Source organism: Bidens hawaiensis, unplaced genomic scaffold (genome assembly GCF_021521415.1).
Source record: "Bidens hawaiensis isolate Kalapana, Puna unplaced genomic scaffold, B.hawaiensis_p1.1 tig00002181_1, whole genome shotgun sequence".
NCBI lineage: Eukaryota > Viridiplantae > Streptophyta > Magnoliopsida > Asterales > Asteraceae > Bidens > Bidens hawaiensis.
In genome coordinates this window covers 1,416,792-1,441,655 of record NW_027491116.1, presented here as the reverse complement: position 1 = coordinate 1,441,655, position 24,864 = coordinate 1,416,792, and the positions used below count along the sequence as shown (strand labels likewise).

Sequence of the window (24,864 nt, the reverse complement as noted above, 5' to 3'; positions counted from 1 at the left end):
TTGTTCTCTTCTCGTTGCGATCCATGATCACAACGGGTCGTTCAACCAAGACCATCAACTCATCGACATGTACTTCATCGAGAGGTATATTGAGATTACCCTCGGCTAAGCACTTTTTAAGATTTGAAACATGAAATGTCGGATGAACGCCGGTAAGTTCTTTCGGTAATTTGAGTCGATAAGCTACTTTTTCAACACGCTCAAGGATTTTAAAAGGACCAACAAAATGAGGAGCTAGTTTACCCTTCTTTCCGAAACGGGCTACCCCCTTCCAAGGAGATACTTTTAGAAGGACAAGATCGCCAACATTAAATTCGATCGGTTTTCGCCGTTTGTCGGCGTTACTCTTTTGACGACTTCTAGCGGCTAGGAGGTTCTTACGGATTCGATCAATAACGTCGGTGGCTTCTTGAACCATTTCGGGTCCCGTGATTTGAGCTTCACCGACTTCGTTCCAACTTATCGGAGAACGACATTTACGACCGTAAAGAGCTTCGAAAGGAGCCATCTCAATGCTCGAATGGTAGCTATTGTTATAAGAAAACTCAATGAACGGAATGTGAGAATCCCAATTCCCACCGAAATCAAGAACACATGCTCGTAGCATATCCTCGAGAGTCTGTATTGTACGTTCGGATTGACCGTCCGTTTGAGGATGATAAGCGGTGCTAAGATCGAGACGTGTTCCCAAAACTTCTTGAAGTGAACGCCAAAAATGAGAGGTATAACGAGCATCACGGTCAGAGATAATAGTCAATGGTAAACCGTGTCGGCACATGATTTCTCGAACATAGATTTGAGCAAGCTGCTCGACAGAATACTTCTCGCGGATCGGAATGAAATGAGCAGATTTGGTCAAACGATCGATGATCACCCAAATGCTATCGTTGCTCTTTTGGGTGTTGGGTAATTTAGTCATAAAGTCCATAGCAATGTCTTCCCATTTCCAAACGGGAATCGGTGGTTGCTCGAGTAGACCAAAAGGTCTTTGATGTTCGGCTTTAACTTTTGAGCAAGTAAGACATTTAGATACGAATAACGCTACGTCCTTTTTCATACCCGGCCACCAAAAGGTAGCACGAAAATCGAACTACATCTTATCCGCACCAGGATGAACGGAATACCGCGAATTGTGAGCTTCGTCGAGTATACAAGTACGAAGGTCATCGCGATTTGGAACCCACAAACGATTGAGAAAGTACAAAAGACCATCTGGTTTGGTTTCGAGTTGAAGTTCGGCTCCATGACATTTCTTCATACATGTTACCTTCTTCAACGGAGGTACGTTGAGCTTGGAAGATTCGAATTTGAAGATCGGTTTGAATGACAACGCTTAGAAGCAGAACGGATTTAACATTAACCTTTCGACTTAGGGCGTCGGCGACAACATTCGCTTTACCGGGATGGTAACGAATTTCGCAATCGTAATCACTAAGTAATTTGGCCCATCGTCGTTGTCTCATATTGAGATCTTTTTGGTCAAAAATGTGTTGAAGGCTTTTATGATCGATAAAAACCACACATTTCGTACCATAAAGGTATTGTCTCCAGATTTTGAGAGCGAAAACAACGGCACCAAGTTCGAGATCATGAGTCGTGTAGTTCTTCTCATTGACCATAAGTTGCCTTGATGCGTAAGCGATGACTTGACCTCGTTGCATGAGGACACAACCAAGACCTTGATGAGATGCATCGCAAAATATCACGAAATCGTCGTTTCCATCGGGAAGGGTTAAAATGGGAGCATTGCAAAGCATGTCCTTGAGAGTACAAAAGGCTTTTTCTTGCTTCGAACCCCAATCAAATTGTTTTCCTTTATGAGTGAGGGAGGTACGAGGCAAAGAGATCTTGGAAAAGTTTTGAATGAAACGTCGATAATATCCGGCTAAACCGAGGAAGGATCGAATTTCCGTGGGAGTCGTTGGAGTTTTCCAATCCTTAACGGCCTCAATTTTAGCGGGATCAACATGAATACCTTTGTTGTTTACGATATGTCCCAAAAATTGAACTTGCTCCAGCCAAAATTCGCATTTGGAGAACTTGGCATAAATTCGTTCATTTCTAAGAAGTTCGAGAATGGAACGCAAATGATGCTCATGTTCGGCTTTGGATTTGGAAAATATGAGAATGTCATCAATAAAGACAATAACGAATTTATCGAGGAATGGTTTGCAAACGCGGTTCATGAGGTCCATAAACACCGCAGGTGCATTTGTTAACCCGAAGGGCATAACCAAAAATTCGAAATGTCCATATCAAGTACAAAAAGCGGTTTTTGGAATGTCTTCTTCGCGAACACGCATTTGATGATAACCTGATCGAAGATCGATTTTGGAGAAGCAAGTTGCGCCTTGAAGTTGGTCGAATAGGTCGTCGATTCGTGGCAAGGGATAACGATTTTTAATGGTGAGTTTGTTAAGTTCCCTATAATCGATGCACATACGAAACGAACCATCCTTCTTTTTCACGAAGAGAACAGGAGCGCCCCAAGGAGAAGAGCTAGGACGAATGAAACCTTTATTGGAAAGTTCTTCGAGTTGGTTCGATAATTCTTGCATTTCTGACGGGGCTAAACGGTAAGGAGCCTTGACCACAGGCATCGCGCCGGGCACAAGATCGATTCGAAATTCAATCGGACGAATGGGTGGAAGACCGGTGACATCGTCGGGAAAGACATCGAGGAAATAACGAACAATAGAAATATCTTGGATTTTCCTTTCCGTTTTGTCTTTTGTCGCCAAGAGAGCCAGGAGCGGAGCATACTTTTGGCGTAAGTATTTTTGCGATTGAGAGCACGACATGAGATTAAGCCTTCTCGAAGTAGCTTTTCCGAAGACCTTAAGGATTTTACCGTTAACAAGCGGAATGCGAATGAATTTATCGAAGCAAACAACTTCGGCACGGTGCAAAGATAACCAATCCATGCCTACTATGACATCGAAACTTCCCATTTGCATCGGGATGAGATCGATGGAGAATTTATGGTTAGCAAGAACGAGAGTACAATCGCAGACGACGGAATTTATGGTGATGGAGTTCCCATTGGCGACTTCAACAAAAAACGACCGGGAAAGCTTGGTTCGAGACACGGCAATTTTTGACTCAAATTTCAAAGAAATGAAACTTCTATCAGCACCCGTATCAAATAAAATGGAAGCCAAATGTTGGTTCACTAAAAACATATCGTTCACAACATCATTTGCCGCTTGAGCTTGATTAACATTCATCATGAAAGCTCGTCCTTGATTGCCTTGGTTGACTTGAGGTGCTTGCGGTGGTGGAGGAGGTGGTGCTTGTATGGCTTGGATGGGTTGGATGAGTGGTGCATTGTGTTGGGAAAGTTGAGGTTGGTAGGTTTGAACTTGGTAAGCTGGAGTTTGGTAGTAAGGTGCGGTCATGGTTTTGTTAGTAAGGATGAGGCGAGGACAACTGTTGCGGAAATGGTTAGGGTCACCGCAATTGTAGCAAGCTCGGGGTTGTTGAGGTTGGTTTGGTGGGTAAGGTGCATATCGGTGTTGAGTATTTTGGGGAAAAGTTCTTGGTTGGTTTGGTTGGTTAGGTTGGGTTCGTTGTGCGGATCGGCATGTGGTGTTGAGATGACCAAGTTGGTTACAAATGGTACAATGGCGACAATGCATGTTTGGTGGGTGATGGAGTTGGCAAATGTTGCATAGTGGGGCGGTACCGGTATAGGGTTTTCGGGTTTGGGGTGGAATTTGGGTTTTTTGTTGAGGTTGGGGTTGGGTAACGGCATAGTTTCGGTAGTTGGTTTTGGGTTTCTTCTTGTTGTTATTATTGTTGTGACGGGAAGAGTTGGAGTAGTTAATGGCTTGTGGTGTGGGTTCAACCTTAGCTTGTGGTGCGGGCTCTGGTTTGGCTTTTCGTTTGGTTTCTTGAGGGTTAGGGTACCCGCTTTCACATGATTCTCCGATAGCGCACCGGCTAGAGTAATGGCATCCTCAAGATTCACGGGTTTGCTACTCATGACTGAGTCCCGGATTTGCATAGGTAAACCCCCAATGTATTTGTCAAGCTCACGCTCAGCCGGGGTAACCAAATGAGGGACGAGAATGCTCAACTCGTGGAAACGGAGTGAGTAAGCGGCGTTATCACCACTATCTTGCTTGAGGTTCCAAAATTCCTCCTCAAGCTTTTGAAGTTCGTGTTTGGGACAAAACTTCTTCATCATGAGTGCCTTGAGGTCGGACCATGGAAGAGCCATAGCCGCTTCCGACCCTTGGAGATGCATGACACTACCCCACCATGTTAGAGCGGTTTTTCTAAACATGCTTGAAGCGAAATTTGTCTTTTTCACTTCGGGGCACTCGCTATATCTAAACACATTCTCCATAGACTCGAACCATTGCAACAAGGTAGTCGCACAGTTCGTACCCCAGAATTCGGTTGGGTTGGCACTAGTAAATTGCTTATATGGGTAGGATACGGGTTTGGGTTCAACGGGTGCAACAACAGGTGGAGGAGGTTGGGTAGCTTGGATTTGAGTTACAAGTTCGGGAATCACAACGGCCATTTGCTTGATGATAAAAGCAGCCATACGTCGGTTGGTGCTCTTGCGCGGTCTTAATGGAGGCATGCTAAAAGATTATAAAGAAATGGAATAAGTTTTAGGTAAAAAAAAGAAATGGATATGGGAGTGTATAAAATAAGAATAAGGTGAAGTTAAATTTTCTTTTTGATTGTGAATCCTAGAGTTAGTGAGGAGTAGATGTTAATGTTAGATAAAATATAAATCTTTGTATATAAACAACAAACTGGAAACAATCGTAAATGATTTTGAGATTTTGAGGGGTTAAAGCTTAAAAATTTGAGATTTTGAGGTTTATAGAGTCGGAAAATCGTACATGAACCACCATGATTTGATATTCCAACTCAAAAAAAAAAATTTATAAAACACAACGTTGGAGTCTAAACATGTGCACGAATCACCGCAATTTTTTTCATGTTTTCGACTCAAATAACGATAATAACACCATAAATCGGGATATAACGTCATGTCAAAGTACTAGTCCACGAATCACCGTAGTTCTATTGTTTTGACACCGAAAAATTAGGATGGCGACCGGAACGCTCGCATTCGACTACTTAAAGTATTCACATGTATAACATGGTTTGTGGCCTAGAAAACGAGCACTATAATCCCACCATTCCAGGTAAGTAAATCACCTTTGATTCTTGGAATATTTTTGTCAAATGGTCGTTTTATAATGTCTCGCTTCCTATGAGGGCTACAAACCCGATATAAATGCAACCTTTAAGGGATTATAAACAACGGGATCCAAGTTAATCTTGTAATCCATAAAACACAATGAAAATCTACTTTTTGCGTTTTAAGGTAAGGATACCTTGGAAATACTATGAAAGTGTGTGTATGTGAACGTTTGGGATATTGGTGAATTTTAAAAAAGTTTATAAAGAATATGCGATATGAACAATCAAAATAGAGTAAACACGTATGAGCACACGTATAGGACCCAAAGCATAACTGTAACATCCTAAAATTTTAATGATGAATAAAGGAAGTTATGTTTAGTGATTTCGCGTAATTGATTAATGTCGGGGAAGGAGCGGGTCTTGGACTTGGATTAATTGAGATGGGTTAAATGAGAATGGGATTTCAGGGATATAAATACCCCCAAAATCCCAAAATATCTTCATTTTCCCCCACTTTCCTAAACACACACATACACACACACCAAGCACACCCAAAACCGCCGCCGGCCGGGCCGAGAAAGAAGGAAGGATCGAGCGAGGTCCGGGTAAGAGAGAAAGATTAGTGGTGATACCAAGATAAACGAGATCCAAACAAGCTCAAAAGGTATGATTCTTGATCTTGGAAGTTTAAAGATCCGAGCTTTTAGTGTATAAACGACCGAAAATGGTCGGGAATTGAACCTTAGCAAGGGTGTTAAAATCGCCCGAAATGTTGATCAGAAACCGAAACAGCGGACATCTGGGCAACTTCGCTTTCATCTGGGCAACTTCGCCTTCAAGCGATGAACTTCGCCTGCAAGCTAAGTTCGCCTGATGAACTTCGCCTGCAAGCTAAGTTCGCCTGATGATAAGTTCGCCTGAGGTTTAACTTCGCCTAAAGCCAAGTTCGCCTGAGGTTTAACTTCGCCTAAAGCTAAGTTCGCCTGAGGTTTAACTTCGCCTAAAGCCAAGTTCGCCTGAGGTTTAACTTCGCCTAAAGCTAAGTTCGCCTGAGGTTTAACTTCGCCTAAAGCTAAGTTCGCCTGAGGTTTAACTTCGCCTAAAGCCAAGTTCGATTAGAAAATAAATTAAAAACCTAATGAAAAATGTGTTAAGACAGTTAATGGAAATAAAATTTTTCCAAGCTGACCTGGCAGCTCGACCCCAGCCAGGGGCTCTGCCCCTTGGACCCTGCTAGGGGCTGCCGCCCCTAGACCCCGCTGCCAGGGGCGCTGCCCCCGGACCCCCGTTCGTTGTGGGTCATATAAAGATAGAAATACATTATGAGAAGTGATAGTTAATTAATACGTATACTTGTTATACAGTCAGCCGTGCACAACTGAAGAAAGGGATTACGATTAACGGTGAACGTAACCGTGTTCAGGTGAGTTTCTAGCCCCATATATGTGTTATGTTTTCGGGGCTGTGTGCATACTCAATATGTTTGTTAATACGCTTATCCTAAGAGATAAGTGTATGCCTTAGGTGAATAATGTGAAATGTATGAATGATGGCTTGACGGTACGTGAACGATCTTCAGATATTGCACGTACTGTTAGGTTGTAACGCTAAGTTAAGGTAAGTATGATATGTATGCTTATGTGTATGAATGTGATAAAGTTAATAAAAGAAGGAAAGGATGGTTGTATGGTTACGAAAAGGGTACCGAGCCCTAATAATACTCGAGGTACGATGTATGGTTGTATGGTAACGAAGAGGGAATCGAACCCTACTAATATTCGAGAACTAGGGAACCGAACCCTACTAATATTCGAGGAAAGAGGGAAACCGAGCCCTAATAATACTCGTGGAAAGAGGGAAACCGAGCCCTAATAATACTCGTGGAAAGACGGTACCGAGCCCTAATAATACTCGAGGAAGGAGGGTACCGAGCCCTAATAATACTCGAGGAAGGAGGGTACCGAGCCCTAATAATACTCGAGGAAAGCAGGGCGTAATGCTCTTTATAACGTAAGATATGAAAGTAAGTTAATACAAAAGAAAGTATGAAAGTAAGAAAGTAAGGAAGTATGAAAGTATGAATGAAAGAATATAATGTTATGTGAATGGTATGATTATGTGATTATCTAGAACTCACTCAGCGTAGCTGACTTTTAGTATGCACGCAGGTGAGTAGGTTGAGGCAGCTCGCTTGAGGAGACACGTGGCACTGAACAAGAGTCTGGCATCTGAAGACTTATGATGTTTTAATTTTAATGCTTTAATGTTGAAAGACAATGGGTGTTTTGAGACAAGTTATGAATTATGTAATGTTTTATGAAAGTTTTATATTCCGCGTAAATGTTTTAATTAACTCTGATATTTAGAACTGTGTTTATGAGTAAATCCAACACGAAAGTAGGGCTACCGGTAACGGGGCCTTACAAGTTGGTATCAGAGCAAAGTTCGAGAGATTTAAGCATCCTACATGCTTAGACTCGAACAGAGAATGGGATTTAAGTAAGAAAGGAAAGAAGATGCCAGTCCAAGAATGCCATGTGTCGCTCAAGCAAGATCAGTAAAGGTAAATTGTATGATTAAATGATATATGTTAATGAGAAAGAAAAGATATGTGAACGACAGGGATAGGAATAATTGATTGTTTGATTTGACTAACTACTTAAGTAGAACCAGCACAAATAGACTCATAAAGGGAAGTGTATAGGACACGGAAAGCAACGTGATCAGCTAGTCACAGCTGGCCACTGTTATTACCTGTTAGCCTTGCTATCCTTGTACTGAATAGTTCCTTGAGTGATGATGTTTGTGTTTTCCCCTTAGAATACAATGGCTGGAGCTGGAGACATTGTTGGAGCTGGAGGTCGCACTGGACGACGCGGCAGGCCTCGTCGTGTCCAGCAACCTTCGGTTGAGACAGCTTCCAACACCGAAGCTGAAGGAAGCGCAGCTGGAAGAAACCCGGAAAACAATGAAGGAGTTCAACTGGATCCCGCCATTCAAGCAGCTATTGTTCAAGCTGTGGCCACTGCTATGAAGAATATTACCCCGGGAAGGTCTGCTGGAAGCCGAGAAAGAACTGTTGAAGGGGCCGGTGGTAATGGTAGAAAGGATGACGAGAGGGAAAGGGGTGACTCAAGTGAGGTAAGGTCTGTGAAAGATGATGATAGGAAGAGGGGCCGAGGCGGTTGCAACTATAAGTCCTTCAAAGGTTGTGACCCGCCTAAGCTGACTGGTTTAGGAGACGCAATCGCTACTCTTCAGTGGATAACCGCCATGGATAAGGTTATCCGCATTAGCGAGTGCCGTCCCGATCAAGCGGTAGGTTATGCTACTCAATCATTCGAGGATGAGGCTATGTATTAGTGGGAGAGTGTGGAGCAGAGGAAGACCCGTGAAGAGATTAAGGAGATGAAATGGGACGATCTGAAGGAGTTAGTGATGATGAAGTTCTGTGCTGACGCCGAGGTTGAAGGGGCGGAGATGAAGTTCCTAAACTTGAAAGCTGGAACAATGACACATCGTGAGTACACCACCGAGTTCAATCGAATGTCTAGGTTGGTGCCCGATATGGTCAACACTGAGGCTAAAAGAATCAAGTGTTACGTGAGGGGATTACCACAGAGAGTCCGCATGTTAGTCAGGACAAGTAAACCTGCTACTTTCGATTCTGCTGTCGAACTCGCAGAAATGGTCTACGCAGACTTGGTTGCGGATGATGTGGTGGTGGGGGATGAGAAGAAAGAGAGGAAAGGGGTCGCTCCTGCTAAACGACCCGGTACCCAGATGTGGAACCCTAAGAACAAGCAGCCGAGAGTTTGGGAGAACAGGTCGTGCAAGACTTGTGGCAAGGCGCACAGTGGCGAGTGTAGGTGGGGAAGGGGTTCGGATACATGTCATAAGTGTGGAAAGATACATGCCGGAGAATGTAGATTTGGGTCGAATGTTTGCTACAAGTGTGGGAAGGCAGGTCATTATGCTCATGAGTGCAGTTCTAAGCCTGCATGCTACAAGTGTGGTAAGACAGGTCACTTTGCTAGGGAGTGTACCGAGAGTGAAGCTGCAGGTAGTGGAAGGAAAAACGCCGATCAAGCTAGGACAAGAACTAGAGCCTACATGCTGACCCAAGAACAAGCCAAGCAGATTCCGGATGTTGTCACAGGTACGTTTCTAGTGAACGGTGTTTCCGCTACTGTATTATTTGATTCGGGCGCAAACAAAAGTTTCGTAGCCACACCATTTAGTAAACTAGCTAAAATGAAATGTTGCCGAGTGTCTGAGACTCTTATAGTAGAAACCGCTAGTGACACTTCGGTTAAAATAAAGAAAATGGTTAAGGACTGTAGGATAGAATTGGAAGGACATGAGTTCCCTGTTACCTTGTACGTTATGACCTTGGGAGGGTTCGATGTGGTTTTGGGTATGGATTGGTTGTCTGAGTTTGAGGCTCAGATAGTGTGTAAGAGTAGGATGATAAGGTTAAAGTCATTGGATGGTAGTGCGGTGACGGTTTATGGTGATAAGGAAAGTTCTGGGCTTAATGTCATTTCGATGATGAAAGCCGAGGGTTTGCTAAGGCGAGGGTGTTGTGCCTACCTGGCGTATGTCGTCAACGCTACGGTCGAGACGAAAGAGATGAAAGATGTTCCTATTGTGCGCGACTACCCAGAAGTATTCCCTGAGGATCTTCCGGGGTTGCCACCGGAGCGAGAGATAGAATTTCAGATAGATTTAATACCAGGAGCCCAACCTGTCGCAAAGGCGCCTTACCGTCTGGCACCGTCTGAGATGAAGGAGTTGATGTCCCAACTGCAAGAACTCCTCGACAAAGGTTTCATAAGACCGAGTGTTTCCCCGTGGGGCGCACCAGTATTGTTCGTGAAAAAGAAGGATGGAAGTATGAGGATGTGCATAGACTATCGTGAGTTGAATAAGCTTACGGTAAAGAATAGATATCCTTTGCCACGGATTGATGATCTATTTGACCAACTGCAAGGTTCAAGTTGGTTCTCACGAATAGATCTCAGATCAGGCTACCATCAGCTGAAGGTGAAAGAGGTAGACATCCCTAAAACAGCGTTCCGAACGCGGTATGGACACTACGAGTTCCTCGTAATGTCATTCGGTCTAACAAATGCTCCTGCAGCATTTATGGACATGATGAATAGGGTGTGTCGGCCGATGTTGGATAAGTCGGTTATCGTCTTCATTGACGATATATTGATTTATTCAAAGAGTGAGTCTGACCATGCCGAGCATCTGAGAGAGGTATTGGAAGTTCTGAAGAAAGAAAGGTTGTACGCCAAGTTTTCGAAGTGCGCGTTCTGGTTAAGAGAAGTGCAATTTTTAGGTCATGTGGTTAATCCGGAGGGGATTACCGTGGACCCAGCTAAGATTGAAGCGATAACGAATTGGAAGACTCCGCAGAATCCGACTGATATACGAAGCTTCCTAGGGTTAGCTGGCTACTATAGGAGATTCATCGAAGGTTTCTCCAAGATAGCCGCACCGCTGACCGGTATGACCCGAAAGTCGATAGTATTCAGTTGGGGAAGGTTTCAGGAGGAAGCCTTTGAAGAATTGAAGAAGAGACTCACGCAAGCTCCAATCCTTACTTTACCCGATGGTGATGAGGATTTTGTTGTTTGTGCTGATGCCTCGCATCAAGGGTTAGGTTGCGTGTTGATGCAACGAGGGAAGGTGATAGCCTACGCGTCTAGACAGTTGAAGGTCCATGAGAGTACTTATCCGACGCATGATTTGGAGTTAGCAGCTGTAGTGCATGCTCTTAAGATATGGAGGCATTATCTGTACGGCACTAAGTGTACTATCTATACCGATCATAAGAGTTTAAAGTACTTCTTCGAGCAGAAAGAACTGAACATGAGGCAGAGAAGATGGTTAGAATTGATAAAGGATTACGACTGTGAGATTAAGTATTACCCCGGTAAAGCTAACGTGGTCGCTGATGCGTTAAGTCGTAAGAATGAGGAAGTCCTTGCAACAGTGAAGTCATACAAGTTGATCATGAACCCGAGTCTTTTTGAAGAAATCATCAAGGTGCAGTCAGAAGTGTTAGTAGATGAAGGGTTAGTAAAGAAAGAAAGGATTTATGGCCAGCAAGATGAGTTGATGGAAAACACTCATGGAGTTAAGACTAGGTTCGACCGTATGTGGATCCCACGCCATGGTGATCTTAGAAGTCGAATCTTAGATGAAGCTCATAAGTCAAGGTACTCAATCCATCCAGGAGCTACAAAGATGTACCAAGACTTGAAAAGAGATTACTGGTGGCCAGGAATGAAGAACGATGTAGTGGATTATGTTAGTAAGTGCTTAACTTGCTTACAAGTCAAAGCCGAGCACCAAAAGCCTTATGGGATGATGCAACGGCTAGAGAAACCTGAGTGGAAATGGGAACACATCACCATGGATTTCATAACTAAGCTACCTCGTACAGCTAAGCAACATGATACCATCTGGGTGATTGTGGACCGTTTGACCAAGAGTGCTCACTTTCTGCCCATACGAGAGGCCATCTCGTCAGAAATGTTAGCAAGCTTGTTCATCAAGGAAGTTGTAACCAAGCATGGAGTACCGTTATCGATCGTGTCCGATAGAGATACACGGTTTACTTCGAGGTTCTGGAAGAAATTCCATGAAGCTATGGGGACGAGGTTGAACATCGGTACGGCGTATCATCCTCAAACTGATGGACAGTCTGAAAGGACGATCCAAACCCTTGAGGATATGCTACGTGCTTGTGTTTTAGATTTTGGTGGAAGTTGGGATGATCATCTGCATCTGGCAGAGTTCTCCTATAACAACAGTTACCATTCAAGTATTGGTATGCCACCGTTTGAGATGCTTTACGGTAGACGATGTAGAACCCCGGTGTGTTGGGGCGAGATTGGTCAGAAAGAAATGGGGAACCTAGAAGTGGTTCAAGAAACGTCTTCAAAGCTCGATCAGATCAAAGCAAGATTGAAAGCCGCGCAAGACAGACAAAAGTCTTATGCAGATAAGCAGCGACGACCAATTGAGTTTAACGTGGGTGACTATGTGATGCTCAAGGTCTCACCTTGGAAAGGAATTATCCGTTTTAGGAAAAGAGGAAAGTTGAGTCCGAGGTACATTGGACCGTTCAAGATTGTAGGTCGTGTGGGTGAAGTAGCTTATAAACTAGATTTACCCGATGAGTTAGAAGGAATTCATTCAACCTTCCATGTTTCTCATCTGAGGAAGTGTCTAGCTGATGACACGTCTCACGTGCCATTAATGGACATTGAGGTTGATGAACAATTGAACTACGTCGAGCAACCGATAGAGATCGTTGATCGCAAGGAGAAGCAGCTTCGTCACAAGATTATACCTTTGGTAAAAGTAATATGGAAACACCGCAAGGGATCAGATGCTACTTGGGAAGCCGAGGATGAGATGCGCAAGTTTTACCCTAGTTTGTTTATGTAATAGTTAGGTTTCGGGGACGAAACCTCTTTAAGGGGGGAAGACTTGTAACATCCTAAAATTTTAATGATGAATAAAGGAAGTTATGTTTAGTGATTTCGCGTAATTGATTAAAGTCGGGGAAGGAGCGGGTCTTGGACTTGGATTAATTGAGATGGGTTAAATGAGAATGGGATTTCAGGGATATAAATACCCCCAAAATCCCAAAATATCTTCATTTTCCCCCACTTTCCTAAACACACACATACACACACACCAAGCACACCCAAAACCGCCGCCGGCCGGGCCGAGAAAGAAGGAAGGATCGAGCGAGGTCCGGGTAAGAGAGAAAGATTACTGGTGATACCAAGATAAACGAGATCCAAACAAGCTCAAAAGGTATGATTCTTGATCTTGGAAGTTTAAAGATCCGAGCTTTTAGTGTATAAACGACCGAAAATGGTCGGGAAGTGTAGTGGGTGGTATTGAACCTTAGCAAGGGTGTTAAAATCGCCCGAAATGTTGATCAGAAACCGAAACAGCGGACATCTGGGCAACTTCGCCTTCATCTGGGCAACTTCGCCTTCAAGCGATGAACTTCGCCTGCAAGCTAAGTTCGCCTGATGAACTTCGCCTGCAAGCTAAGTTCGCCTGATGATAAGTTCGCCTGAGGTTTAACTTCGCCTAAAGCCAAGTTCGCCTGAGGTTTAACTTCGCCTAAAGCTAAGTTCGCCTGAGGTTTAACTTCGCCTAAAGCCAAGTTCGCCTGAGGTTTAACTTCGCCTAAAGCTAAGTGTAACACCCCGACCAAAGGCGGATTATACATCGGGGCGCCACATATTGTTTCATTACTCGTGACACTATTGGGTGTCAATATTTAATAAATACATTCATTCGCGCACGCGCAAAGTAGACATAAGATAACATAAATCATCATAAATCAATATATTATAAATCATAATAATCGAACAGCAATAACTTGTCTTGATACATTTTAATCTAGGTCCAAAATAAAGAAAACTTCCTACGTGTCCACAAGCTCCAAAACAGTTACTGCAACCCTGAACATGTGTTAAAATAAACGTCAAACACTTGCGTGTTGGTGAGAAATCAAGTTTAATACAATACATAGATAACAATAAATCTGCGCGCAACATGTGTATGTCTGGTTTTCAACAAGGGTGTAATCCGATCGGGACCAACTCTAAGATTCATAGACTGCCAGTGCTCACAATTGAGCTCACAAACAAGAAAGACTGTGCAAGTGTAAACAAAAGAGAAAATCATAAACGATTGTTCTCCCGTGTTCATCTAATGGTACCATGAGAACTGCGGAATAGACCGACAAGACGGTTAATGATCCACACATACAAATAAACAGCCAAGTCTACGTCCTCAACACATGGGATACTGCGCGACTAAAGTTCATAAACAAGTTTAAGACTCTAAGTTTGTATGAACACATGAACATCCCAAAACATTAAAAAATAAAAAGGGATTAGGTACGAGATTACTCACTTGATAAACGATGCGGTGAAAGATAAAGCAAGAACCAACTTTAAACAAGCACAAGTTAACCTATAATTAAAGATTATTGTTTTAACGATTGGTTTTAAGTCTTGATTATAAGTTAGCATAATTAATAAGTAACTTAAACAAATTATTATATATAATAGATTACCGGAAAACAGGGCAGAACAGGGGGGAAGACGGAGGCAGAGAGGGAGGCGGCAGAGAGATCAAGGAGGAGGTTAAAATAAGTGTTTGTGTGTGATGTGTTAGGAAAAATAACATTATTATTTATAGGGAAACCCTAGGGAACACAATCCCTAGAAAAGGGGAAAAGATCTCCAAAAAGTAAAAGATTCCAAAAGCAAAAGATATCAAAAGATATGGCAGCTGCAGGGGACAAGGAAAAGCTGACAGGTAACAGTAAAAGCATGGGCGGGTCAGATAAAGGTACTGGTCAAGCATGGAAAAGCAGATCTCAAAAGATAATGTCAGTCACTTTTTCTGTCAACCAGAGGGGTTGGTGCGCATGCTGCGCCAAAAGTGGCTTTTCAGACATAAGACAGGTTAGGTCAACAGCACAGAAGATAAGACAACACAAAAGCAAATGGCTAGATTAAACAGAAGGAAACTCAAAGGGTTTAGCGCGAGAAGGCTCGAGCGCACGCGCGAGGGCGGAGGCTGACAGAACAAACCTTAGCGCGCCGCGGGAAGAACTATTATCCTTAGCGCGCCACGGGAAGAATTACCATTCTTAGCGCGCCGCGGGAAGAACTTCCGTTCTTAGCGCGCTGCGAGAAGAACTACAATTCTTAGCGCGTCGCGGGAAGAACTACCGTTCTTAACGCGCTGCGAGAAGAACTACAATTCTTAGCGCGTCGCGGGAAGAACTACCGTTCTTAGCGCGCTGCGAGAAGAACTACAATTCTTAGCGCGCTGCGAGAAGAACTACAATTCTTAGCGCGCTGCGAGAACAGTTCGCCTCGCGTATCGCAGGAACAACTGGTCTTCGCGCAGGCTTCCTTGTAAGGAGTCTGGCGCGTGGAGCTGCGCAGACAACCTTAGGCGGGAAGAAACAAAGGACACAAAAATAAGAGAAGGGGGTTCAAGGCTTAAGGGCGGGATGGCGACAAGAGAGAGAAAGAGGCGGGACGGCAACAAGAGGGAGAGAAGGCGGAGAGAAGAAGAGGGACAGGACGGAGGAAAGGAAAAGAGAGGAAGAGGCGGGAAGGAAAATATATTATTATTATTAAAAGTAAAATATAAGTATAAATAAATATTAAATCATAAAAGAAAGAGATCGGATCGGAGAAACGGGTACCTGGGTCGGGTCGGATCGGGGCAGATGTCACACTAAGTTCGCCTAAGGTTTAACTTCGCCTAAAGCTAAGTTCGCCTGAGGTTTAACTTCGCCTAAAGCCAAGTTCGATTAGAAAATAAATTAAAAACCTAATGAAAAATGTGTTAAGACAGTTAATGGAAATAAAATTTTTCCAAGCTGACCTGGCAGCTCGACCCCAGCCAGGGGCTCTGCCCCTTGGACCCTGCTAGGGGCTGCCGCCCCTAGACCCCGCTGCCAGGGGCGCTGCCCCCGGACCCCCGTTCGTTGTGGGTCATATAAAGATAGAAATACATTATGAGAAGTGATAGTTAATTAATACGTATACTTGTTATACAGTCAGCCGTGCACAACTGAAGAAAGGGATTACGATTAACGGTGAACGTAACCGTGTTCAGGTGAGTTTCTAGCCCCATATATGTGTTATGTTTTCGGGGCTGTGTGCATACTCAATATGTTTGTTAATACGCTTATCCTAAGAGATAAGTGTATGCCTTAGGTGAATAATGTGAAATGTATGAATGATGGCTTGACGGTACGTGAACGATCTTCAGATATTGCACGTACTGTTAGGTTGTAACGCTAAGTTAAGGTAAGTATGATATGTATGCTTATGTGTATGAATGTGATAAAGTTAATAAAAGAAGGAAAGGATGGTTGTATGGTTACGAAAAGGGTACCGAGCCCTAATAATACTCGAGGTACGATGTATGGTTGTATGGTAACGAAGAGGGAATCGAACCCTACTAATATTCGAGAACTAGGGAACCGAACCCTACTAATATTCGAGGAAAGAGGGAAACCGAGCCCTAATAATACTCGTGGAAAGAGGGAAACCGAGCCCTAATAATACTCGTGGAAAGACGGTACCGAGCCCTAATAATACTCGAGGAAGGAGGGTACCGAGCCCTAATAATACTCGAGGAAGGAGGGTACCGAGCCCTAATAATACTCGAGGAAAGCAGGGCGTAATGCTCTTTATAACGTAAGATATGAAAGTAAGTTAATACAAAAGAAAGTATGAAAGTAAGAAAGTAAGGAAGTATGAAAGTATGAAAGTATGAATGAAAGAATATAATGTTATGTGAATGGTATGATTATGTGATTATCTAGAACTCACTCAGCGTAGCTGACTTTTAGTATGCACGCAGGTGAGTAGGTTGAGGCAGCTCGCTTGAGGAGACACGTGGCACTGAACAAGAGTCTGGCATCTGAAGACTTATGATGTTTTAATTTTAATGCTTTAATGTTGAAAGACAATGGGTGTTTTAAGACAAGTTATGAATTATGTAATGTTTTATGAAAGTTTTATATTCCGCGTAAATGTTTTAATTAACTCTGATATTTAGAACTGTGTTTATGAGTAAATCCAACACGAAAGTAGGGCTACCGGTAACGGGGCCTTACAATAACAATACTAGGTCGTTACGTCTAACCACCTATCCTATTGTCATGGCTCTGATACAAATCTGTCACACCCCGACCAAAGGCGGCGGAACATGCCGAGGTGTAACGATTGTCCATAGGCACATGACACTAATTAAAGTGACAGTATTTAATAAACTCATTTCATTTCACAACATCGAAAATGTCACATAACAATTATCCATAAAATAACCATAAACAAGATATCACAAAATATGGCAAATTGATATTGTTCATTTTTACTAATATCCTAAGGTCTTTGATGTCGTTTTCTTCACAATCATAAATCAACCAAGATGCAAACCTGCAACATTTCATAAAATAAAGTTTGTCAACACAAAGGTCGGTGAGCAATTCATAAGTTTAATCATATTAGTATATAATAAAGATAGCCACAAAACTTGCATACGAAACGATAAATAAAAGTGGTAATTTGGATAAATAGATATCGCTAAACACATTAGCGACACCTAGCTATAAGGGGATGCCAAATAGTCTAGGATTTTATAGTTATCGTTAATTGCATTACGTTAACAACACCTTGCTATAAGGGGTTGCCAAATAGTCTAGGATTTTATAGTTCCACCAACCAAAAGCGATAAACACATAGGCATATAAGCATAGAACACCAAATCGAGCAATTATTTAGGTAAAGTATACAACTACGTTTGTGGTTTAAAATTCAAATATAAAGCATTTTGTTGAATAAGTATGAAATGTCACCCCCAAAATAAAAGATGGAAAATGGGGTATGAAGTACTCACCTTCAAGTGGTAAACTTGAAAGATGATAATTTGGAGATTTGTCGGAACGACGAGTTTAACGCACAATGCCTAAAAAGAAAAGAAGTCTTGAATTTAGAAAGGTTGTCTTGAATGTCTTTAAACAAAATAAATATTGAGAAATGTAAATAATTAAAGTTCAAGGTTTAAAATGTGACTATTTAAGAATTTATAATAATAACCCTTTAAAAATGTAAGTTTGCTCGAAACCGGGTTAAAGTATCTAACCTTAATATTTACTCAACCTACGTTAAGTAATAAGGTGGGTAAAATGCAAGAATGCAAATTCCTTCGGAATAAAGATACTAAACCGGGTTTTTTTTATCGAGTGTTCGGGTTGTCGGTTCGGGTCTTGATAATTGGTCAAACCCAAAGTCAACTTTCCAAAATATTGAATGTTATGAGATAACTCAATAAAATTTAATAAGACTTAACCAAGTATGTAGTTCCATTGTTTTAGAACTAACAACGCACGTTAAGCGAGTGTTCGGTTTTGTCGGTCCAAACTTTGTTATGAGATCAAGTTGGATCCAACATTTCCAAGTACTTAAGAAAATATTTAAAAATCAATTTGTAACTATTTTTAAAGAAATATACAAGTCTTGATGGCTAAAAAAAAACACATTTGTGTGTCTTAAGCGAGCAAGAATCGGTTTGGTTCGGTTTCCATCTCACAACAAGTTCATAGATGGTTTCCACATGTCCAAACACTAAAGAACTTGTATAATAATGTACAAATAAAAAAATACCAAAAGTTAACAATAAAGTCTTTAAACAAAAGTTCGGTTTTCGGTTCGGATCGTGTTTCGGGTTAAGACCGAGGTAAGATTCTACAAACCCATAACCATAGAATTTGTAAAAATGATTTTAGAAACTTAGATCTAACACTAAGTATGTTTAAACAAACAAAACTAGTAACAAAGTTCGGTTTACGGTTTAGAGCTATTTACGGTTAAACCGAAGCATAGACTTTTAAAAACCCATAACCATGGAACTTGTAAACATGACCAACAAACTAAAATAAGCAAGATTAATATGTATGAAAAAGTTATATAGATGTATATATATCAAGGACACGAAGTCCTCCATGAAGCCTTGCCTTATGGGGTCCGAAACCTCACCGACCGGAATCGGAGAAGTAACTACCAAAGGTAAACAAGGGGTGTACATTATATATATGTTGCACAACCATAAACAACTATTAATAAGGCTACATAAACTAATTAAGATGAAAGACCAAAATCCTTCAAGAACACTTAAGAAGATAACCTTGAATCTTTGATGTTTGAGAGAGTTTTTTTTTTTTTTTTTTTTTTTTTTTTGGAGTTGTAGCATGGGAAAATGAAGAGAAAATGTGGTGTATATATAGGGTAATGTTGGTGGTCAAATATGGGTGTGAGACACAAGAGTTTTCATGCAAAATGGATCAAGACAAAAACACAAAACAACAAAAAAATAAATAAATAAATAAATAATAAATAAATAAATAAAAATAGGATGTTTTCAAGACCCAACAAGTGTGAAACAATATTGTAACATAAATCCATCATTTTGATTATAGCATAAGCTTTGGTTTACAAATCGGGTCGGTTTACATAATAAACAAATACAAAAACGAATACAAACAAGACCCGAAATTGACGAATGTCACATAAGTGTATTTTTATATTCATTGACTTTTTTACAATATAATTTATCTAACCCGTGTATCACACGGGTATATAACCTAGTGTTCATATATAGGGTTTTTATTTTGGGAGGACTAAAATGCCCATTGTTTTTATTTATTATTTTGCCACGTGTCAATGTATTAATCCTTCGTAGAAAACACAACTTTCTATTTAAACTTAGCTCACTTTAAAATTATAAAGGTTCACTAAAATCTAAATACACCGTGAGACGTGTTTTTTTAATCTACTTGCGGATATAAGATTATTTAAAATCGAGCGGCTCAAATTTATATAGAAGTTTTTGTGAAGATATTATTCTTACAATATCTATACTGTATATAATGCATGAGAAGAGGGCAAATTAAGACTCCTGGTTTTAAGAGATTTACAATATATATATAACAAAGGGAAATTTCCGAAAATAAGTATTTATTAAAACAAAATTCTAGTTTTAGGTATCATTTGTAAAAGATTCCAGAAATAGGTATTATAAACTAGTCATGACGAGTAGTTTGTAGAACTAATTAAAACTTGCCGCGTGTCCTTAAACTAACCGTAACGAGCACGTTCACTAATCATTTACTCGTCACGACTAAGTAAGTTTCATGCATCGTAATCAACGCTCACGAGTAATTCATAAGTCCTTTAGTCGCGATGACTAGTTTACCCTGTTTACATTCCATATACGAGTAGTTTATTAGTAGTTAACTCGTTGCGACTAGTTTAACCTTATAATCTACTTGTCGCGATTAAAGGACTTATGAATTACTCGTGGAAGTTGATTACGAGGCATGGAATTTATTTAATCATGACGAGTAAATGATTAGTGAACGTGCTCGTTACGGTTAGTTTAAGAACACGTGGCAAGTTCTAATTGGTTTCTACAAAATAATCGTCACGGCTAGTTTACAATACCTATTTCTGGAATTTTTTGCAAATGGTACCTAAAACTAGAAATTTGTTTTCATAAATACCTATTTTGGGGATTTTCTCTATAACAAATGGTACAACCTTCTTCAATGCATCTAGGATAAGGACAAACTTGTCCAATAAAAATGCAAATATGATTACTAAACAATAGTTTACGACATTGGCCCCTTAACTTTGCCTAACTTTTGTAAATTTTAAAAACAATTACAACTATGATATTTGATCTTTTACTAATATGTGATTTTTATTTTCACTTTTAACCCAACTTTCCCCAATATTTTTAAGTGTTAATAACCTTTTTCATACGCTAATACTCCATCTGTCGCATTAGAAGCGTCCATATTTTCTTTTTATTTGTCTCATTACAAATGCCTACTTTTAAAATTTATTAGCAAATTTTCAAATTTACCCTTAATCACACAAAACTAGGATTAAAAACAATATAGATGGACCCAATTTCCAAGGGTATTGTTGTCATTTATTAAGTAAAAAAAGTAATCATTTAATTGATCTTAAACTTTGTGTTTTTCAAACTAAGACACTTTTAATGGAACGGAGGGAGTATTTTTTTTTAAAGAAATTGCACAAAAAAAACGAGCATATTTTCCTCTTTAATTTGAGTATGATATTGTTATAATTTTTTTTCAGTTAAAAAAAATAACATTTTATTTGAGAGCGTTTGTGGTATTGTTTTGATGGTTTTTAAACTAAACTGTGGGCCAAACCGTTAGTAACGGATTCTCGTTGTTGAAAACTGAAATCGAAACTTTGAAGATTGAAAATGAACAGCCAAAATTTAATGAAAAAATTCAACCGTGAAACCAAACCAATGGCCAGTTTGAACGGTTTTACAGTTTCAAACCAAACAACGAACAACTATAAACTTGTTACATGATTACCAAGTCTATGTTTCCGCTGTATCACGTGGGCACCCCATCAAGTCGTTTTGTAAAGTAGAGATATATTGAAGGCATCTTATATTTTAGTTTCCTTAGATTGGGGTTTATTGAAATGCTACATAATAATAATTATAATAATAATAATAATACACACACCGTTGATCATTAAAATCGTCGCCGGTGAATAATAATAACAGCTGCCAATTTATCAGTGTTGAGATGGCAATGGCGTCAGCTACACTCAATCTTCCAGTCCAGTCCAGTCCACCCTGTTTGACAGTTCATGCTTCACCAAACCCTAGGATTACAAATGAAGAATCACTCTAGATTTCATCCCTTCCATTTCTAATCTGGATCTGAACCTATCAATATGCAAATGGACGGTGGTGATGCTGCGAGGCCCAACCACGGATTCAATCTGGAACACGACGTCGTCTCTGTTTCGTCGCCGGTGACTAGACAGAAAGCTGCCGCCGCTAAACAGCTAATCGAGACTCATTACAAGAATTATCTTCAAGGATTGCAAGATCGGAAAGAAAGGTATATTCAATTTTAACTCTTATCAATTATGATCGTTGAGTTAATGGAGATCAAAGACTAAGTGAGGCTTATCGGTATTCGCTAGGCCCCTTATATATATACTGTAACTCTTTTTGTTGTAATTCTATCGTAACGAGAACCCAGAGCAAGAATATTATTATTATTATTATTATTATACATCCTGGGTGCAGCTGTTGATGTAAGTCAGGTTAGACCAAACCACGTAAATATTTGTGTTCTTGCTTTTTGGTAGCAGTTTGTGTGTGTGTGCGCCCTGCTTGCGGTGCGCGCATATAATGTATATATGTGTGAATCCTCGAGTGGGCAAAAGTGAAAGTGCACTAATTTTGACGTTATTTTACTAATCCCGAGAAAATAACGTTAAAAGTGGCGGAAGGTTAATCAGACATCATGTGGTGGCGTTGATAGCCGAAAGACAAGGGTACGTGCACCAATCGGCCAGTGTGCCGATGATTGGGTGTTAAGTGCCTTATGTCCAAGGCTTGATGCAAAACTACTATCGAGCCGGGGGTCTCACCGGAAGCAGCCTCTCTATTCCTACGGGGCAGAGGTAAGGCTGTCTACATCTTACCCTCCTCAGACCCTACCATAGCTTTGCTATTGGTGGGATTACTGAGTACGATGATGATGATGACGACGACGACGACGACGATGATGATTTGTGTGTGTGTGTGTGTTTGCATCCCGATCCTAACAATTGACTGAATGGTTTCTAGGAGGCGAGCATTACAGAGGAGGGCGGCTGAAGCGCAAGTATCAAGCGAGGAAGAAGAACAGATGCTTCGGAATCTGGAGAAGAAGGAGACTGAATACATGAGATTGCAAAGGCATAAAATAGGGATTGATGATTTCGAGCTTTTGACGTTGATCGGCAAAGGTGCTTTTGGTGAGGTACAAACTTTATGTTCTTAGACCATGCCATATCAAATTATTATTAGGATTTAATTATTTATAAAATAATCTGGTAAAACAAGCTAAATATGTAGGTGAGGTTATGTCGTGCTAAAACTAATGGTGAAGTATTTGCAATGAAGAAACTGAAAAAATCTGAGATGCTTAGTCGCGGGCAGGTACAGTCTTTAAACCATATATAGTTGTTTGAGGAACATATTGTTTGATTTGTTTAAGGAACATTAAATGTAACATGCTACATGCACTTAGGTTGAACATGTGCGGTCCGAGAGGAACTTGCTTGTGGAGGTTGATAGTCGATGCATTGTAAAGCTTTTCTACTCGTTTCAAGATGCTGATTATTTATACCTTATTATGGAATATTTACCCGGTGGTGACATCATGACTCTGTTAATGAGAGAAGATATTCTTTCCGAGGATGTTCCTCGGTTTTACATGGCGGAAAGTATCTTAGCCATACATTCTATTCACCAACACAACTACATTCATAGGTACTATATTAATATATTTCTAAATAATAAAGCGTCATGAACTTGGTTCACAATTCTAATAATATTTGTTTTACACTTTTACTTGTAGGGATATTAAACCGGATAACTTGATACTTGACCGAAATGGGCATTTAAAGTTGTCTGATTTTGGGTTGTGTAAGCCCGTCGAAAGTAAGTTTTCGTCAATATTATTGAACGATAAAGATTACGAAAATGTGGGGCTTATTGACGGCAACGGGCAGCAAGTTCCGTGGTTAATGCCGAAGGAAAAATTGCAGCAGTGGAAACGTAATCGACGTGCATTGGTATTACTTTCTAAATTGCTTTTATTTTTATTCTTCCACACACTTATCAGCAGGGTCGGTTTGTCAGTTTTGGGCTCAAACCGAAACAAAAACCAAATGTTCAATTTTTTTTTTTCTTTGGTTTTAGTTATTTCTGTTACCAAAGGCTCACACACATTTATCAGGAATGTATCTCTGTGTAATCTTTCTTTTTGCAGGCGTATTCAACGATTGGAACTCTTGATTACATGGCACCAGAAGTGCTGTTAAAAAAAGGATATGGTATGGAGTGTGATTGGTGGTCATTGGGGGCAATCATGTATGAGATGCTTATTGGATACCCACCATTTTGCTCCGATGATCCTAGGATGACATGTCGCAAAATCATTAATTGGAGAACATGTTTGAAATTTCCCGAGGAACCAAAAATTTCTAAAGAGGCCCGGGATCTGATCTGTCATTTGTTATGTGACGTGGAATCAAGGTTGGGTACAGGAGGCGTTGAAGAAATAAAGGTACCATTAAAAATAACTTTTCTAATTGATTTAGCTTTGAAATTATCAATTAAATTTTGAAATATTTAACGCATGTGTTCGTTCAGGCGCACCCATGGTTTAAAGGAGTAAAATGGGATATGTTGTATGAAATGGAAGCTGCTTATAAACCTATTGTAACTGGAGAATTGGATACTCAAAATTTCAAGAAGTTTCCAGAAGTGAGTAATTTGATCTCTAGCGAAGTTTGTTAAATATAGACAAGGTTGAAAAACATTCAACATAATTTAATTATGAGAATATTATAGGTGGAAGATCCTCAGTCGGCAGTACCAAGAGTGGGACCATGGAGAAAGGTAACAAGTTACTTTTTACGGTGTTGAGTTGTCATGGTTAAATCATGTAAACTTTTCTGTAAATTTGCAGATGTTAACATCTAAAGACTCAAACTTCATAGGATATACTTTTAAAAAATCGGATATGTTGAAATCAGTTGGGACAGGTATGTGCTATAAATGTAGATATCAACTATATATTATGTTATATTTGTTACATTGTATGATTAAATAGAAAGAACATAAGTTTTGGATTATTTGTTATGCAGGTACAGATATGCGTGCAAATGGACCTTCTAAGCCACCATCCTTGGTGTCCTTGTTTGGTATGTTGATTTTATAATGTGTTCTATTTACCATGATAGTCAACGGTTGACCAAGTACATAGTTCATAAGAAACAGTTGACTATTTGTCAAGTATCTTAGAAAGTCTGTTGTGATTCTGTTTCAGGTCATATGGATTTGAAAGGAACTGCAGTGCCGGAGGAGGAGCAGGAGAACAAAAGCTGACTTTAGACCGTGGTCAAATCTTTACAGGTCTTGATCTGGAAACATTTAGATCACAGGTGTTTACTGTAAAAATATAACAATTTGAGAAGATCGTCTTGATGCAATTTT

General features: G+C 40.4%; 1 protein-coding gene across 2 annotated transcripts; it reads left to right on the top strand.

Annotated features, from left to right (window-relative positions):
- Positions 1 to 21,604: 21,604 nt before the first annotated feature.
- On the top strand, positions 21,605 to 24,864 carry LOC143608939 (uncharacterized). Of its 2 annotated transcripts, XM_077083839.1 has the most exons (11): positions 21,605 to 21,709; positions 22,447 to 22,621; positions 22,717 to 22,800; positions 22,892 to 23,133; positions 23,222 to 23,438; positions 23,636 to 23,932; positions 24,019 to 24,132; positions 24,220 to 24,267; positions 24,338 to 24,413; positions 24,516 to 24,572; positions 24,698 to 24,864. In XM_077083839.1, the coding sequence occupies exons 2-11, from the start codon at positions 22,508 to 22,510 to the stop codon at positions 24,754 to 24,756; spliced, it is 1,308 nt and encodes a 435-aa protein (XP_076939954.1). In that variant the 5' UTR covers positions 21,605 to 21,709; positions 22,447 to 22,507; the 3' UTR covers positions 24,757 to 24,864. The 2 variants fall into 2 exon arrangements, with proteins under 2 accessions (XP_076939954.1, XP_076939948.1); XM_077083833.1 differs by lacking the exon at positions 21,605 to 21,709 and having other exon boundaries at positions 22,401 to 22,621.